Source organism: Melanerpes formicivorus, unplaced genomic scaffold, assembly GCF_026170545.1.
Source record: "Melanerpes formicivorus ecotype bairdi unplaced genomic scaffold, bMelFor1.0.p_v2 SCAF_12, whole genome shotgun sequence".
Taxonomy (NCBI): domain Eukaryota; kingdom Metazoa; phylum Chordata; class Aves; order Piciformes; family Picidae; genus Melanerpes; species Melanerpes formicivorus.
The window spans coordinates 9,321,647-9,340,215 of record NW_027142364.1 but is presented as its reverse complement, the minus strand read 5'-3'; the positions used below and the strand labels follow the sequence as shown (position 1 = coordinate 9,340,215).

The 18,569-nt window shown below is 39.2% G+C and overlaps 1 protein-coding gene across 6 annotated transcripts in view; it reads left to right on the top strand.

Moving 5' to 3' along the window:
- PLS1 (plastin 1) overlaps positions 1 to 18,569 on the top strand; it is a 38,208-nt gene that overhangs the window by 694 nt on the left and 18,945 nt on the right. For 2 of the 6 annotated variants that reach the window (XM_068145214.1, XM_068145219.1), the window contains exons 1-8: positions 5,329 to 5,650; positions 10,825 to 10,915; positions 12,738 to 12,783; positions 13,470 to 13,578; positions 14,048 to 14,211; positions 15,450 to 15,579; positions 16,146 to 16,278; positions 17,176 to 17,257. In XM_068145214.1, the coding sequence (XP_068001315.1) occupies positions 13,509 to 13,578; positions 14,048 to 14,211; positions 15,450 to 15,579; positions 16,146 to 16,278; positions 17,176 to 17,257 (579 nt within the window). In that variant the 5' untranslated portion in view covers positions 5,329 to 5,650; positions 10,825 to 10,915; positions 12,738 to 12,783; positions 13,470 to 13,508. Of the gene's footprint in view, positions 1 to 5,163; positions 5,245 to 5,305; positions 5,651 to 10,824; positions 10,916 to 12,025; positions 12,134 to 12,737; positions 12,784 to 13,469; positions 13,579 to 14,047; positions 14,212 to 15,449; positions 15,580 to 16,145; positions 16,279 to 17,175; positions 17,258 to 18,569 lie in introns of those variants that run through there. The other 4 variants (XM_068145218.1, XM_068145217.1, XM_068145215.1 and 1 more) reach the window with 4 other exon arrangements.

Here is an 18,569-nt window from a genome sequence, read left to right as displayed (position 1 = left end):
GGACGGATGCTTTTGGGGAGTCTATTAGTAATTTTTTATTGATGGATGGTTATTTTTGTCTTGAAAGCAGACGGCTGCTGTTCGATTAAAAATTCTGCTGACCTTGCAGAGGTTGCTAACATGGAAGGACTTGAAGTATTTTGAGAAACTTTACAAAGCATAACTGAATTTCATATTTTTTTGTCAACACATTGAATTGTTTTCTATCCATTGACATTACAACATTAATCTTTCAGGACTCATTCCAAGAGTTAAAGTAGAAACCACGTAGCTTTGCGTTTTTTCTTAAGTAGGACTTTAATCATAAACTCGCAGAATGGTGGGGTAGAAAGGGACAGTCCAGGAAGACCAAGTATATCTGGATTTTTGTTATCAGCATTATTCTGAACACAATTTTCTAACCAATTTCCATCAAAACTATTTATACTGCAAGTAATGGTCTGTTAGTGTCCAAGCCTGAGAGAACAATCACACTTAGGTGTAAAGTGCACTACTTGCTAATTCAATGTAAAATTACAATTCCTACCATATTCCTTATAAGCTCAAGAAAGCTGGCAGTCCATCTGTTGGAATATTAAGAGAGTTTGAGCAGGCTATATTATTTTTTATGTTTCAATCCTAAGAAATGCAATAAGTTTTTTTTAACTGGAGGGTGATTTTTTTTGTTTTTTCTTTTTGTCATTGTTGGTAGAGCAAAAGTGGGGCACATAAAGGGCTTAATGGATGACCAAAACAAAAATGCTTTTACCTGTAAGCTTCCTGAGCTAACAGTGGGATCGTATTAATATAGGTGTTTAAAAAGGGCCTTCATTTTTCATACATAGAAGGCTATATAAGTTCATGGTGCATGTGTTGGCATTTACCAAGTATGTAGTTCAGGATGGGTTGGTTGGTTGGTTTGTTTCTTTCTTTGTGTTTTTTTTAGGTAATACTTATAGAAATTCACTAAAGAGATCCTCTGCTCCCTGTTCCTCACTGGGAAGGAAGTTAGACATTTTTCCTTCCTGATTGCAAAGCACCATCTACTGCCTTTTGATCATATCAAGTTCCTCCTGTTACTCTGGTCTTATAAGACTGCCCATAACAACTTCATTGTGCTGCAAGGATGCAAGAAGTGTTCTAGATGCTCCCCTCAAAGACACTTTTATGGGCACTCATGACACCTAGCACTCCCCAAACCCTTCAAAGAAACATCAGGTGAAACACCCTTGTTCCTCGCTTTTCTTGGACATGATAAACAACTCAGTAAACTCTTAATTTATCTCCTTGTTTCTTCCTTGTCCAATTATTTTATACTTTTATGTTTCTCAACCCCCAGGAGGAAGAGCAGGTATATTATCAACCAGTCAGAGAGTGATTCCTAACTGGTGGAAACAGTGTGCCTCGAGACCATTGTGTATTTCTCTTCCATTGCAGCATTCATATTGGTGAAATGAGTCTTGCACGTGCCTTCCCCCTTGCCTTAGGCAGTGCCTTCACTGTCTAATTGCATAATTCTTCCACACTCAGATTTCTATTTTCTTTGGCTTTCATTACTTCTTTGCACACACCTCCACAGCTCATTGTATGTATTTAAAGACACTGAGTGATTGCTTTGGACCAGTAGGTCCCAGAGCACAAGAACAAGTTGATTGCAATTTTATCCCATCTCTTGTTTAATTTGGAGGTTGTTGGTTTGGTTTGGTTGTTCTTGGTGCTTGTCCACTTTGTGGATGTATGTTCCCTTGTGTGGTTACCATGGCTGCAGTTAAATCTCAGCTATCTCTTAGAGGTAGACACAAGTGCTTCTATTAAGACCATTAAAAGCACATGTATATTCCTTGATGCATTCATGAACTGTGAAATATGAACACTATACAGGCTGATACTGTAGTGAGAGGTGGTGCATGGAGGTCCTCTGAGCTGTGCTAAGTAGTTTCATGTTGTACCAAGGCATGCATAGTTGTTGTAATAACAGCTGGTAGTCTGTACAATTACTTGAAGACTAATTTCCATACATAGTCATGAACATGGATGCCTGGAATCTAGTTCTCTTAACACAGAGGCTGAAAGGCTGATTTTAAACATTAAAAAAAATGCTGCAGAAGGCCTCATCCAGCCTGGCCTTGAACACCAAAGTACGAAACTCTGTACTTGTCACACTAGGTGAATGTTGTGTATAAAGGATCATCTAAACTACATTTGGAAATTCTGGGTGTTGTAATTCCATAGACTATTTTAATAAAATATTTCTTCAGTGAGATTCTGAATAACTGTACTAGCTGCAGTTTTCATAGTGAAAGTGTATTGTTTTCTGAGAGAGACTCAATGTGTGGAGAAAGAGTTTTCCACCTGGTTTTGTGTTCCATACTGTTAAAGAATAGAGTATATGGCTGGGCATATTCATTAAAGTTCTGTGAATTGTCACCTTTACCCATTAATATGGCTTACTATGAAAACCAATGCAATGGAAGAAGACAGACCTGTGGGTTTTGTCCTTTTACCCTTTTGGAGGAGCATATGTTCTGTGGTATTTTCCCAGCACTTTGGGCTTTCACTGTGTGAGGATTGTGTCATCACCTAAACTATAAGAACAGTATCTTTCACCTTTGTCACTTCATGTCCTGTCTGTTTAGTGGCTGCTCTTCTCACTGCAGGAACTAATTAAATAAAGTATTTTCATAGCATTCCCCATGGTGTGTGAAATTCTTCACATCCATGATAATCATTGCCATAAAACCTCCAAAAATCCCTAGGTCTGTGTCCAGAGAAGGGCCACAAGGATGATCAGAGGGCTGGAGCACCTCTCCTGTGAGGACAGACTGAAGGAGTTGGGGCTGTTCAGTCTGCAGAAGAGAAGGCTTCGAGGTGACCTAATTGTGGCCTTCCAGTATCTGAAGGGGGCCTACAGGAAGGCTGAGGAAGGACTTCTCAGGATCTCAGGTAGTGATAGGACTAGGGGGAATGGAATGAAGCTGGAGGTGGGGAGATTCAGGCTAGATGTGAGGCGAAGGTTCTTCACCATGAAAGTGGTGAAGCCCTGGAATGGGTTGTCCAGGGAGGTGGTTGAGGCCCCATCCCTGAAGGTGTTTAAGCCCAGGCTGGATGAGGCTCTGGCCAGCCTGATCTAGTGTGGGGCAGGGGGGTTGGAACTAGATGATCCTTGTGGTCCCTTCCAACCCTGAATGATACTATGATAAATGGATTAAATAAATGTAAACCAGGAACATTAGCAAGTAAAAAAAATCTTATCCTAACAAACAGAATTACTTGTGGAGAAGGCTCCACTGTACTGTGCTAGACAATGAGGGAACAGCAAATTGTAAATGTAACACTGAGAAAAGATAGCTATCTAAGCAAGGGCAAGTGCTTTTCAGACTAAAACCTAGGTTTTAAGATGTCTGGAAGGCTTATTTCAGCCTTGACATTCACTGAGCAAACAGCTGATGTTAACAAAGACAGGTGGTGTTAGTCATGTCAGTATGGATCAGAAGTTCCAGGTTACTGATAGAACCAGTTCTTCATTACAATCATGTAAATCCGTTTTATTGAGGAGGTTTAAGCATCACTGTTGCTACACATTTATGAAAAGTCTGGAAACTGAAACAGTAAGGGTGACTTCTCTCTTCTGGAGTGTTATGTTTGTGATAAAACGACCAATTACATAATTTCAGCATTGTTTCAGCTGGTCATATGCAGGAAGTACTAAATGTTAGTCCTGACCTTACTAGGTAAGTAGTTATTTGTTTTAGTACTTATAAATGTAAATTACTTGATGAATTTCTAGATTATTTTTTTTATTAATGTGGAGGTGTATATTTGTTACTGCTGTTACATGCAAGTGTCCAAGGAGAATAAAGGTAATAGTACATCACAACAGCTCATCACTAATGCTGATACTGCTAAGCTTCAGAAATAAAGCAGATTGTGCATTTCTGCATGCGTGCTTTTGGTGTGAAAAGGATTAGCAACCCACTTTCAGAGCTCTCTTACAGATGTTTCCTGAATAACAGCAGGCACTAGGGGGGAAAAAACAAAGAAGCTGTACCCCCTAATTCATTTAGTGATTCATCCTTTCATCTTGTTAATAATGATTGGTAGAATGGGCTGATTAAATACATTGACGTGTAGAAATGCTGGAACATTAGGCATATGTTATCAGCAAGGTTATAGTTACTTGAGTGCTAATTTAAAGGATTTGTCTCAGTGTGAGCTTCAGGAGCTAGGTGTTTCTCCTCAAACCAGATGTTCCCTACTAGGTTTGGGTTTTTCTCCCAAATTTTTATAGTTAGGAATGCTTTTGTCTTGCATATTTATCAAGCTCCTCTTCTAGTTCCACCTCTCCCTTTCTCCTGTTTTGTTTCTACATGTGCTACCATTTCTCTTTGCACTAGTTTATCTCCTTATAACAAAAGGAAACTAGATCCTGTTCTTCAGTAGGTTCCACTGAGCTTAGTATTTTACTTCTGCAACATTTCTAGTCCTTCTAAGTTTGAGTTATAGAATAAAGATACATTTAATGGAAACTAGTGTGGATTTTGCCAGTGATACAGCTGGCATCAGGACTCAACTCTGAATCTTCCCTCCCTTAGGTAACATGAAGTATTCAGAGAGAAGATGATTTATAATGAAATATAAAATTAAACTTTGGCTTTACTTGGCAACACCACCTGTGGATGTTTTCTTATGGCATAATTATTAAGAACTGCAGTACCAGCAAATGAGCTTCATGTGTGCCCCAGCCTAGTTTTCCAGTGTAGAAGCCACAAACAATACTCTTTTACTCAGATACACTGATGTGCTCCTCCACACTTCATCAAACACGACTCCTTAATGCCATGAAACTGGCAACTTTCTGCATTGATGAGCTGCCAGTTGCTTTTGCTGTGTATTTTTTTTCCTCTAGCTTGACCAATAAAAAGAGAAAAGCAAAAATAAACTGTGAATTTTCCATGACAGAAAATCCTGGCTTGCTTGTAGTATAGTAGCTGATCAGCCTAATCTTCTAACAGTCTTCTGTACCATGTAGAGTTGAATGAGGAATTAGCAGGTGACAGAAGGTCATACTGCCAGTTGATAATGAAAACTGAAAAATACTTTGGCAACGTTCATCTATTTGGTACTGTTTAGTATCAACTGCAGTTAGATAGAATAATAAGGCTATGTGGATGTAAATGGAGTTGCTGAGGGCAGGAGACTGAATGTGCATGTTTGTTGTTCCTCTTAATGATCTTCACAAGATTAACTACTGGAGTGACCTTAAAAGTAAGTTAATTAGTGAGAGCATGTGGCGCTCTGCTGGAGTTTCAGTATTTGTATGTAGCAAGCTGAGGTCTCTGAATTCAGACTACCAAGGAGCAGGATCGGGGAAGGGTAAAGGCAGTAGTGTTCTGGAGCACTGTAGTTATGCTGCTTTAAGGTCTCTGTTTCTTTCTGCCTCTTAGGTTTGTTCATAGGTTTGCTTTTTAAATTACACACTAACCAAATGTTATTTTCATGCTTGGAGAAGAGAAAAATGGTTCATACTGTTCTAATTTGCTTAAGAAAAATATACTTTTATGCCATGGAAGGATAAATTTCTTGGCAAAGAACAGTTCAGTATGTCCTACTTTCAAGCAGCATCGAATCTGGAAGAATTGGCTTGGGACAAAAACTGATAGCCTTGCAAAAGGTATTGTAAAAATATCATTGATACTGTAACAGATTAAACAATTGAAGGCGAGTATGTATTAGGTTGTAGTAGATAGAATGCAAAATCCAGCAAACCCTGAAAAACTGTGACACCCATAACATGCAAGGTTGTGATTTGCAGCAGTAGCTTTCTGTCTGTGAAACTGATAATATAATTTGTTGTGTGCTTAGAAGCTGGCAGATAATGAAAAGCTGTGTTGCTTGTTGAGTTTTAATGTTTCTGATTACTTTTGTTTCCTTACTATAAATACAGAACTGGAGATAACATTGCAACTACTTGACTTTAATAGCATTGTTGCTGTTAGAAAGGCACTATTTAAATTGCACTTTAGAGACAGACCAGAAGATGGTGAGTCAGTATCACCTTTTCTGGAGTTGAAGATGCTTTTGAAAGTCACAGTTTGTGGAATAGAGGAATTAGTGGGAATCTGTTCCATTTGAAAACGAATTTCTACTCCTTCCAGTTAAGAGAGGGAAAAACTTGAAAAGTTAATCTGAGAATAGCGTGAGGATTTTCAAAACAGGAGAGAGATGGCGTTCCATATGAGTAATTTAAAAAACGTTTTATGTTTTCTCTGGGGTGTTTTTGTTTGTTTGATTAGGGGCTGACTAGGTTTTTGAAAAGTTGGAGTTATTGCTTCTGGTTAGCTTTCCTGTTTAGTAAGCAACTAGCAATGCTCTAGGTTAACAAAGAAGTACTGGAATAATTACAGCATAACTACTGTGTCCAGTTCTGAGTCCTGTGTCCAGTTCTGGGCCCCTCAGTTTAAGAAGAACATCGAAACACTTGAAGGTGTCCAGAGAAGGGCAACAAGGCTGGGGAGAGGCCTTGAACACAAGCCCTATGAGGAGAGGCTGAGGAAGCTGGGATTGTTTAGCCTGGAGAAGAGGAGGCTCAGGGGTGACCTCATTGCCCTCTACAACTACCTGAAGGGTGGTTGTAGCCAGGAAGGGGTTGGCCTCTTCTCCCAGGCAACCAGCACCAGAACAAGGGGACACAGTCTCAAGCTGCGCCAGGGGAGGTTTAGACTCAAGGTGAGGAGAAAATTCTTCACCGAGCAAGTCATTCGTCATTGGAACAGGTTGCCCGGGGAGGTGGTTGAGTCATCGACCCTGGAGGCATTCAAGAGGAGATTGGACGTGGCACTTGGTGCCATGGTCTAGTCATGGGGTCTGTGTTGATAGGTTGGACTCGATGATCCTCGAATACATCATGGGCTCTGAGCAGGACTTCTGCTGTGTGCCGAGGCAACATTTTTATCGATGCAGACGTTTCAAAAGAATGTCAGGATTTGTTTGCTAATTAAGATGTGTATCAGATAATATGGGAATTTCCTGTAAAAATAATGCAATTGTCATTGTAGTTGCATGCTAACAAAAGCTGTATGTGCATACACCTAGACAGAGATGAGGTATCATTTCCTGGTGTGTCTTTTAACTGACTCTCTTTTGCTGTTGTAAACACGATATGTAATGTCAGCCTAGGCAGAAAGGAATGACTTGAGGATGGAGTGCCTGAATGAACTTACTTTAGTGTAGCCTTTCCATTTATATTTTAGTGTGGTTTACTTTAATGAAATGTCACAGAGAAACCATCTTTGGGCTTTGTTCTTCAGAGCAGTGACTGCTAATCAAATGGGGTTTGTGACAAGCTCTTGCCTGTGGGAATAGGAAAAAAAAAAAAAAGAGTAGATTCAGATTGGATGTTAGGAAAAAGTTGAGTTAGGCAATATCTGGATTAATGGGTGAGCAGGCATCACTTTGCCTGTCGATATTGGGGTAGACAAGATTTCACATCATGTTAATCTGGAGAAGAGGAGGCTAAAGAGAGACCTCATTGCTCTCTACAGCTGCCTAAAAGGAGGCTGTAGTGAGGTAGGGGGTTGGTCTTTTCTCCCTATTGGGTGATAGAAGAAGAGGAAAAGGCCTGAAATTGTGCCAGGGGAGGTGTAGGTTGAATGTTGGGAATAATGTCTTTCCTGCAAGAGTGGTCAGGCATTGGAACAGGCTGCCCAGGGAGGTGGTGGAGTCATCATCCCTGGAGATGTTCAAGAAACCTGTGGATATGGCACTTCTGAACATGGTTTGATGGCCATGGTGGTCTTAGTTAATGATTGGACTTGATCTTGGAGGTATTTTCCAGTTGAAACAATTCTATGCTTCTGGCCCTGTTGTGGAGGCAGGTAAAACCCCTTGAACTCTTAGAAAATTAACTGTTCAACCAAACCAGAACAGGTCATGCATGGTCTGAGATAATCAGTTTGGGCAAATTCAGCTGAAAGTATTGGTGTAGCTAAACGGTAAACAGGTTATGTTTGTCCAGTGTTTCAGAAAAGGTACTTCTGTGAACTCTGTGTGCAATAACCTGTTTTCAAAATTACTCTCCTGGAAGTGTGCCTTCTGGCACAGGTAAGGTTTCCATTGATGGTTTAGGTTTTGTTTTGTGGTTTTTGTTTGGTTGTGGTTTGTTTGAGTGCTGCGCACAACAACACAAAGCACAGGCAGTCTGAGATCCTCTTGAATGATGCATGTGAAGGAAACTGGGTGAAAGTGATACTGCTGATGAATTTGCATGGTGGTTCTGTATACTCAGCAGCCAGGGGAAGCTGGAGGCATTTTGTTTGGATGAAAAAGTATCTTTTCTAAAGCAAGCATGTATCTGCTTTACAGTAGAATCACTCTTCATCCTGACTGAATGGAATTATCCTGTGTGTATAATATAAGTGAAGTCAGATGAGGCCCCTGACTAGTCTAAATACTAGGTATCTCAGTGTGGTGGTTTGAACCACCTAATATGTATATCCTCCACTGTCAGATCATGAGTTAGGACTGTGCTGTATTATGACCCCAGGAGGTGGGACACTGGTTGCTCTCTTGCTCTTCTGGTTTTCATTTCAGCTGGCTGTGTTTTGCCTCTTATGGGATCTTGGACAGGTATTCCTTTTTCCCTTTTCCATCTGTTCTTTATGTATATACTGGTGTAATCTGATACCTTCATAGTAGAGGAGTAAACTATTTTGTGTAAATCAACTAAAACTCTCTTCCTTTTTCCCCTCCTTATCTCTTGATAAGGGGGAGGGGGAGAGAGGAGGCAGGAGGTTGGGGAAGAAATACCTTGTGTTACCCCCTGACACTCAGTTTATTGTTTTACTGTTTATTCTTGAGTCACCCATGCTTACCTTAAAGGCATAGTTGAAAATGTTGATTTTGTTATTCACTAGCATTACTGTACTGTGTTGAAGACTTCAGTCTTCAAAAAGCACAAAAAGGATGAGCCAGGAAATTAGATGCCAGTCAGCCTCACCGGCATCCCTGGAAAGGTGATGGAACAGCTCCTTCTGTACCTCATCTCCAAGTGTCTGGAGGAAATATGATCAGGAGTAGTCTGTCTGGATTCATGAAGGGGAAATCATGCCTGACCAATCTATCAAACCTTCTATGATAGTGAGACTAGCTGGGTAAATGAGTGGAGAGAAGTGGATGCTGTCTGCCTCAATTTCATTGGTAACATGACACCCCCATTGGTAAGCTTAGAAAGTGTGGGTTAGATGAGTGGACAGAGAGACAGATTGAGAGCTGGCTGAAAGGACGAGCTCAGAGGGTTGTGATCAGCAGTACAATCAAATTGGAGTCCTCTAGGTAGTGGTGTTCCCCAGGGGGTCAGTTCTGGGGCTGTTAAACATCTTCATCAATGACTTAGATGAAGGGATAGAATTTACCCTCAGCAAAATTGCTGATGATAGCAAACTGGGAGAGGTGTCTGACATCCCCCATCAGGCTGTGCTGCTGTCCAGCATGATAGCACATGCCTGGATAGGCTGGAGAGCTGGGCAGAGGGGAGCCCCATGGAGATTATTAAAGGCAAGTGCAAAATCATGCATCTTGGGAGGAATAACTAGTACAGGTGAGGGATTGACCTGCTGGAAAGCAGCAACATGGAGAATGACTTGGGAATCCTGGGGTCCAAGTTCACCGTGACCCAGCAATGCCCACATGGCCAAGGAGGCCAGTGATATCCTGTGATGTCCAGAATCTTGAGGGAGGTTCTCCTACAACACCTACTCAGCCCTGGTGAGGCCACAGCTGGAATGCTGTGCCTCCTTCTGGGTTCTCCAAGAGAGACAGGAAATTACTGGAGAAAGTCACAACAGAGGACCACAAGGATGATTATGGAGCTGGGGCATCTCTGAGGAGGAGAGGCTGAGAGATGTGGAGCTGTTTAGCCTGGAGAAGATTGAGAGGGCATCTTCTCAATGCTGAGCAATAGCTAAAGGATGGGGGACAAGAGGATGGGGCCAGACGCTCTTCTGTAGTGCCCAGTGAGAAAAAAAGGAGCAACAGGCACCACAGGAGGTTCTACGTGAAGATGAGGAAAAATTTCTTTCCTATGAGGGTGCTAGAGCTCTGGACCAGGCTGCCAGAGAGGTGGAACCTCCTCCTTCTCTGGAAACTTTCAAAAGCTGCCTGGGCATTGCAATCCTGGGCAACCTGCTGTGAGTGACCCTACTTTAGTAGGGGGGCTGGCTGAGAAATCCTGTGCTTACAAATATGTCTGGACACATTTGTGGCTATCAAAAGTATATAATTACTAGAAATTAAGAGGGTCACAATAAAGAATAGCTCTACATATGGCATTACACAGTGAACAAGGTACAATAAGAGGGAAAACCTGGTATTTGTAGCTTCTTTCAGGTAGTGAAGCTTCAGACTGCCTGTATGATATTTGAAGGACTCTTCACTTCACACTACTCTGTTAATAACTGTACCTGATACCATAATTATGCCCTGCCTCTTTCAAGAATTAGCAATGTGCTTCAGCAGTTGCAATTAGTTTGTTTTTTAAAAATCAAATATATGCAGATACTTATATAGTTGTTTATGTAGAGTAGTGGTGAATGGGGTTAAATCCAGTTGGTGGCCAGTTACAAGTGGTGTTCCCCAGGATGCAGTACTGGGGCCAGTTCTTTTTAGTATCTTCACCAATGATCTGGACAAGGGAATTGAGTGCACTATGAGTAAGTTTGCAGATGACATTTCCTCAATTAAAATACAGTAGCATTTTCTTTTATCTTCTTACTGACTAAAGGACATCTGATCCATAGTTAATTTTATATGTCTTACATTTTATAATACATTCTTTTCTCACTATTACAGGGCAGAACTCTAGTTTAATGTCAGAAGCCTTAGAGACTAGAGGTGCATGAAAGCTAACTTGTCCCCACCATGCCAGCTTGCAGAATCTGAGGTAAGCTAACATAGGAATGTTGCAGGTTAAACTATGGATTTTGAGGGGGCATGGGATGGGAGGGTGCACATTAAAATTATAGCAATTTGATGCAAAGGCAAATAAGAGAAGTAGAAATTTCATGTTTTGTAATTGCAGGGTAGCACCTATTGATAACCAGCTGGTTATTGACATAAAGTCAAAGAATTGTTTTGGTTAGAAGAGACATCTAGGATTGAGTCCAACCATCAACCTAAGGCCACCATGGCCACTAAGTCAGGTAGTTATAGAGAACAATGAGGTCTTCCCTCAGCCTCCTTTTCTCCAGACTAAACCACCCCAGTTTGTCAGCTGCTCCTCCTCAGACTTGTTCTCTAAACCTTTCACCAGCTTTGTTGTCCTTCCCTGGGCAAGAAAGCACAAAAGCACAACCTGTATTTGCAAATTATATTAGCTTGGCTGGAGTAACGAAGATTTAAGGATGATGGAGCTATAGAGTAGTACTTCCACTAGGGAAGAGGAGATGTCTAGTGCCAGACAAAAGAATGGCAGCAAAAGAAAACAAACTCTTGGCTCAGCATTTGTAAAGTCTGTCACCATTGCAGAAGCAGCTGCATTTGGAAACAGGGCAAATAGAATTTGAAATGCAGAGCTGGAAAAGAAATTGCCAGGTGCCTGCAGGGATGGAGAAAACTAGGAGCCTGACTGCTGATTGACAGCTGGGGTTTTTTCTGACAGCTTTGATAACAGGTCCAAAACCCATCAGGAGCTACTGTTTGGCCTACTCACTTTGTTCTTGGGTTGTTGTTCAGCCAGATACTCCTCGGCACATAAAGAAATAAGCAGTGGTGTCAGCAGTAGTTAGAATCTACATTAAAGTTAGATGTGAGATATCTTCAGGAGATATATCTTTGGATATAAAAAGGCTTCCTGGCACAGAAGGCAGGCCTGGGAGAGATGAATATTATCAGTTCATGTTAAGCACTGAAAAAAGGATCTGGGGTGCTTTTCTCAGCATAAAACCAGTGTTTGTACCTACCCTGTCGTGGGGCAGCAGAATATATTGTGTGTCATATGAACACCACCAGAGCAGAGAGAAATGTGCCTCTAAAGAAATGCATCTTTCAACAGGTAGTCCTAGTTTCAGTGGACATGTACCTTTGGAGGCTTACTGTTAAATCTTGTCAGAATTGCCTGTGCACCGAGTCATCTGGGTGGTGATAAACCTGCATGTGCAAGGTATTGATTAGGTTAGATAGAAGGTCCTTGTTTCTATGTGGAAATTGTCTGAAATATCTGACAAGTCTGTGCTCAAACTAGATCACTACTCAATGCCAGACCATGACTGCAGCATTTCTGCCATTTAGTTGACCCTCTATAATTATATAATAGGGTATTTAAGACTCGCTTTACAGCAGAGGTATTAGCTTTAATCTGCTTCGTTCAAGAACAGCTGTTCCTACTGTGTTACTGAAACATGTCTTTGGAAATCAAAGATTATTATTTACTTAAACAGAGTACAGAAAAATCTCAGTTATGAATCCTAATGGGAGGAGTGAAACTAATTGCATTGCAACTTTGCAGAAATTGGCTTTGCTAAAATCTGACTCATGGTAATGGTAAATAGTTAAAAATATTAACAGTGTGACAGAAGTGATGCTTTGTTTTTCACCTGTGTGGCTGTTTCACTTATGCTTTGACATGCTGTTTCTGTATTTCAGAGGACTGTCTTTGCTTGCAGCTTCAATCCTTGAAATTTCCTCAGTAATTTGGTTTTAAATATTTAATTTTCTTCCCTCATCTTTCTGTAGTTCACTCTTTCTTTGTTTAATTGCCATATTAGGTTTCCAGTCAAGTTACATGCACTTCCAGAAACATCTGTGTGTAAGGTAATTTTTTCTGCATATATATTTAATGTTTTTTTTCTTTTGAATATGAAGAATGGTCCATGCTGCTATTAAACATAGCAAAATGGATTTGGCTCTCTGACAGTGTTATGAGACAACAGGCTTGTCACAAGAGTGCGGTTAAAGGTCAGGAGGTGGCAGCTTCTGCAACAGCTGTGGAAAGGCTCACCCTCTGATTGTAAGCAAGTTCTTGAAAGTGTCCTTCTGAGGTTTACTATTGTGCAACTGCCTGCTTTGCAGGCCTGCATCGTAGCAATAGCCCCTAACTGGGGCTAAGTGGCACTGCATTGCACTTAAAAATCAGTTTATATACAAGTTGTTTTTTGCAATATAAGACAATTTTAATGTTGGAAAACCACTCAAGCAATGGAGGTGGAATGATGGCCAGTGCTTATTCTATGTAAATTAATAACAATTTAAATAATACCAAGTAAATGAAAACAATAAGTGTCTGAAAACAAGTGCTGCTATATTATGAATTCTTAGTCAATATTGCAGTGAAAAGAATTGCTAAGTGTTTGATGTACTTTAAAGCGTTGTTTGTAATGTTTTAAGTGTGCCAGGCATTAAAAAGTCATCTTGGATCAATTATATTTAAAAGATCAGTAACTTGCATTAATATGTGCTTGGATTTAATGCCCTGTGTATTTCCTGTCTGTTATTATTAGGTATAAGCAGCTGAAGACAACACTTCTTGCAGTCCAGAGATGGAAAACAACATAATTACTGTTGCTCGTGAAGAACTTGAAGAGCTAAGAGAAGCATTCAGTAAAATAGGTATCTTTTAAATAAGAAAATAGTAAGGATTACATTAATGCTGCAGAGCCATGTAGGATTGGTGAAAGAACTCTTTATGGATCACTTTATTTTAATAGGGCTATGGTTTCCTTCTATGTTGCCAGCAATATCTAAGGAAATAAGAATGTTTACATAATGCCCCTTATTGTCACTGAAATTCTGTGTTTATTAGTTTCTTTCAACTTCAGCAATGAAAACAGAAATGTTTTCTAGCTGGACAGTTGCATTATTTGTATCACTGTATATGCAGCAGGATTTCAAAATTCAGATATTTGAAGTCCTTAAATCTGACACAAACAAACAAAAAGACATTAGATTGAACTTCAATTGTTAAACAAGTTCTCATGTAAGATTACTGATGCTTTACTTGCATTCTGTGGCAAACTAAGAATTTATCTACTTGTTTCTTCATGTAAGTGTAGAAATAACTTGTGCTTTCATTTTATAGATATTGATAATAGTGGGTATGTCAGTGATTATGAGCTTCAAGACCTATTTAAAGAAGCAAGTCTGCCCTTGCCTGGTTACAAAGTCCGGGAGATTGTAGAAAAAGTCATTGTGGTGACAGACAGCAACAAGGATGGAAAAATCAACTTTGAAGAATTTGTCTCTGTAAGACATTCCTTTTGGCTGTTCCTCTACTGTCTGCTATCTGTTGAGAGCTAGGATAGAAAACTGAATTAAGTGGTACAACTAAGTACTATTTTGATGCAAATGATGTTTTGAGAATGGGAAAGCTTTCTGAGACAATTTGCAATATCCCATATTATTATTTTCCAGTTTTTTATATTTCCCTCTCCCATTTAATTACTAGATCTCACTTAGGCAGCAATTAAGAGCACAGCAATTTTAGTCCTACTTACTATTTCCTCAAAGATTAGCATACTTTAGTAACTATTGGGTCAGCCTTTGCCTTAACAAAAGAGTAATTAGACTCCAGCCTTTGAATTCTCTTAGTGATAAACTAATGCTTGCACTACTCTTAACCTCTATACTAAAAGCTATTTTTTACTGGGACTAAAGTACAGATTTTAAAGGAAAGTTCACCAAAAGTAAAGTTTTAGACTTGTTTGTTTTAATGTGGATCACTTTTTAGTGTGTTTTATTTAAGAGAAACAAAAACTTTTCAAACTCTGGGGGGGAGAGGGGGGGGTGTGTTTCAGGATGATTAGATTTTTGCTTTGAATTGCAGCAAGTTGCTTGTTGGGCTAGTTTTTGATCTTTCTTTCCAAGATTCTAGTATGCATATTAGTTCATTAGGTATTGAATTGTATCTGTTACTTAGGTTGCAAAACTGACAATGAACATATACAGCATTTGGGCAAATACAGGACTTATCAGTATATCCAATGTGGCTTACATTGCAGGGAGGTGGAAAATGGTATCAGCTTTCTTAAGGGAATGTGTGGCTGCCATTTTTTACTGTAACTGGTATGGTTTTGGTTTTTTTACTGTAAACCATACAATGTCAAATAAATATGCTACAATAGTTGAAAATGTGTTTATCTTTACTCATTTTCTTCAGTTTACCAAAATACCTGTGGGAAACCTGCTTAGGTTATTGATGTCTACTTTTTTTTAGATCTCCTGGCTTAATAAAGATAGAACTTGAGGTACTCACTGAGAAATAATACTTTAGGTATCCAGTATGAATGTTTCATGAAGGGATTTAAACTCATTTTACCCATACAGTAACTTTCTCCTTCCCCCCCCCCGCCCCGAAGTCAATGTAAATACCAAAGAAAGGCAGTCAGGTTAACTACTGATTCTAGAATACTTGCATGACTTAACACAGTTATTTTAAGGCATGATCAATCACAAATTGCTCTCTTACCTTTTTTTAATTCCAGATAATTCAGGAATTGAAGAGTAAAGATGTTAGCAAATCTTTCCGAAAATCAATAAACAAAAAGCAAGGTATTACAGCAATTGGAGGTACATCAGCTATATCTAGTGAGGGAACACAGCACTCTTATTCAGGTAAGAAACAATTAAGCATGAGAAGATTTTACAGGGTGGAAGATACTTAAGTGTGCACTAGAGAGGAAGCAAAAAAACAACTGGAAAATGTTGCTGTTGGAATCAAATTAACAAAGGAAAAAGCCTATGGAGACAGGCAGGATCAGGGTGGGTGGTAGTTCAGTTGTTGCTTGTTTCATGCTGTGCTTGGAGGTAAGCTAGATGCCTTTGCCAGAGCAAAAATGAAAACAAGTATTAACAGTGTGTGTTGGGACAAAAAATAAGTGGCTCCTTTGGCATACTTTCAGTCATGCCAAGTCAAGTTTCAGTCAAGGTTTTGGCTTCGTTCTCAGCTAATCTACTCTTACTTCTGTATTTATATAAAAATTAATTCTCATTTTTATTTCCACAGTGTTAATTTAAAACAGACCAAACTACCCACTCTCCCCAAACACCAAAACCACAACCAAACCCAAAACAAATGCACATCCTTTCTGGATGGAAGGACCTCATCAGTTCTCTCCAGGCCGGTCTGCTGTGTTCATCGATATTTTAATAGATTATTTTAATGCCGTTTTTCTTTTCAGAGGAAGAAAAAGTTGCTTTTGTTAATTGGATAAATAAAGCTCTACAAGATGACCCAGACTGTAAGCACCTCCTACCTATGAACCCATCAGATGCTAGTCTTTTTAAATCCCTTGCAGATGGCATTCTTCTTTGGTAAGTGCAGGGCGGAGAGAAAGAGAAGAAATTAGTTTGGAAGGTTAAATGCTGATCAGAGCGACATGGATTGGAAAACTTCTGGCAGGCTTTAACATCAAGGCTCCACTCTTTAAATATTTCAACCAGTGTGTAAGATGGGAAAATCAGTTTGCCCATAGGAATGTTACCTTTACAAATTATGTGACTTGACTTCCACTTCATGCTCACTGTTACACATCAGATATACACAGACTGGTTACAAAGGAGATAATTACACAGCTTGTGCATTCGTTAGCTGAAATAACTGGAAAATTTTGCTGTTTCAAATATTTTTAGAAGCTATTAAATGTAGTTGTTATATCCTAGGATGGGAGAAATAGAAATCTGAATTAAATCTGTGGCAAAACAGAGAGCATAGTAGGTGTCTTAACTTTAGTCTGCTGTAACTTTCTCGTTAAAATAGGCTTATAATACTTATTCATACACTGTGGTGACAAGGGATTAGCATATCACTTTTGACATGAATTAGTCTTTGAGGTCCATGTAGTTGCAAGCTACTATGGAAATGCAATACAAAAATATATTGATTATATTACAAAGATTTTTACTAGATACTATTTAACTGACTTTGTTTTACAGTTTTAGTCCTCTCAGCTTTTTTTGGCAGCACAGACATACTGTGTTACTTAAGTGTAAACCCTACTTGCTCAAGTTACTTATAATTACATATGCTATCTGGGGATTTCTTGATGAGTGTGCAATTGTTTAACAGGGAGGAGAGATTTAGAGGGCCAGGTGGTGTTTTTGTCTTACCAGAAATATTTGCAGCTAGTTTAAAGTATTATGGATTTATAGTCATGTAATAGATTTTCTGAGAAATGACAGTTTGAATAAACAATGGCTTTTCTTCCTTAGCAAAATGATCAACTTTTCACAACCAAATACAATTGATGAAAGGGCTATTAATAAGAAGAAACTCACTTCTTTCACTGTTTCTGTAAGTACTGCACAGACAGGAGCTTGGCACAAATGGAAAAGGAAAATATTTTTCTGTAGCTTTCATTTAATTACAGTTCTCCTGGTGGAGCAAAAGAAAGGCCTATGTGTTGAAAAATGTCCAAGGATGAAATAGTATTTTCTACTAAACTCTGCTGAATATCCTTGTTTCTTAGATGATTTACAGGAAAACATTTTTCATGCTTTCCTTCATTCTTCCTTTATTCATTGTTCTTGTTTTGCTTTACTAAGTAGCTGAAGAAAATCTTAGGCTCTGAGTGGATGAACAGATTATAGTTTAGCAATGTAGAAAGTTCTGTGCATGGTAGGATGATGTATTTTCAGTAGTGGAGAAACAGAAAATAAGAAGCTTTGTTTTTACTTGTGTATCAGGTCATATATTTGAGAGAAACAGTTTTAAAGGTCTTAGTTTGGGTATTAAAAAAACCCAGGTCTGGAAGAGGGATACAGATCCATAAGTTACTAACCTAATGAGAATAAGTACAACATGATCTAAACCTTCAGTTAACCAGCAGACTTTTCATTTCAGGCTGTGATATAAAATATTAAATGTTAAAACATACTACATTGCAAATTCTCCAAGTAGGTTATGTAATCTCTACTTACTTAAAGAAGATGTGTCAGTAAAGATGATACCATGTGTGTTTATGCTGTCTCTGTAGACAGTTAAATATGACTCCAGAAAGTAGTAATATTTATGAGAGCTGCCAGGTATTTTTATCTTGGACTGTTTCATCTCTGACAATCACTACTTTTACTTTGAGTGTCAGGATGTTGAATTGCCATGATTTTCTTAATGCTGCCTGTTCAATTACAATTTAACAGTTGCTTGAATAAATGTGTTGTCAGCCTGTATAAATTCCCAGGTGGGATGATAGTCTCAGTAGCCTCCTGCATGGGGCAAAATTCCATACAAGCACATTTTTCCACAGGATCAAACTCCTGATATTTTGAGCAATACTTACAAAAATGAGTTTTATTAGAGTGTTTCTCTGTGATCCCAGCTGCAGAAAGTGGTCAACAAGTCTTTGGTGAATCCATGTTAAACACTGTCCATAATGATTTTCATTACATTTTGAAAAGATATGTAGTGGTTCACAAAAAATCTTGTGTGTGCTTTTCCACTGAGAACTACTCAACTGTGATATCCAAGGTCAAACTTGGATATCTGAGCAACCTCATCTGCATGTTCAGGAAACGGAGGTGTACTGCAGGGGAGTTGGATAAGATGACTTTTGAGGGTCTCTTCCAACTCTCTTAATTCTGTGGTTCTGTGAACTATTACACTATTT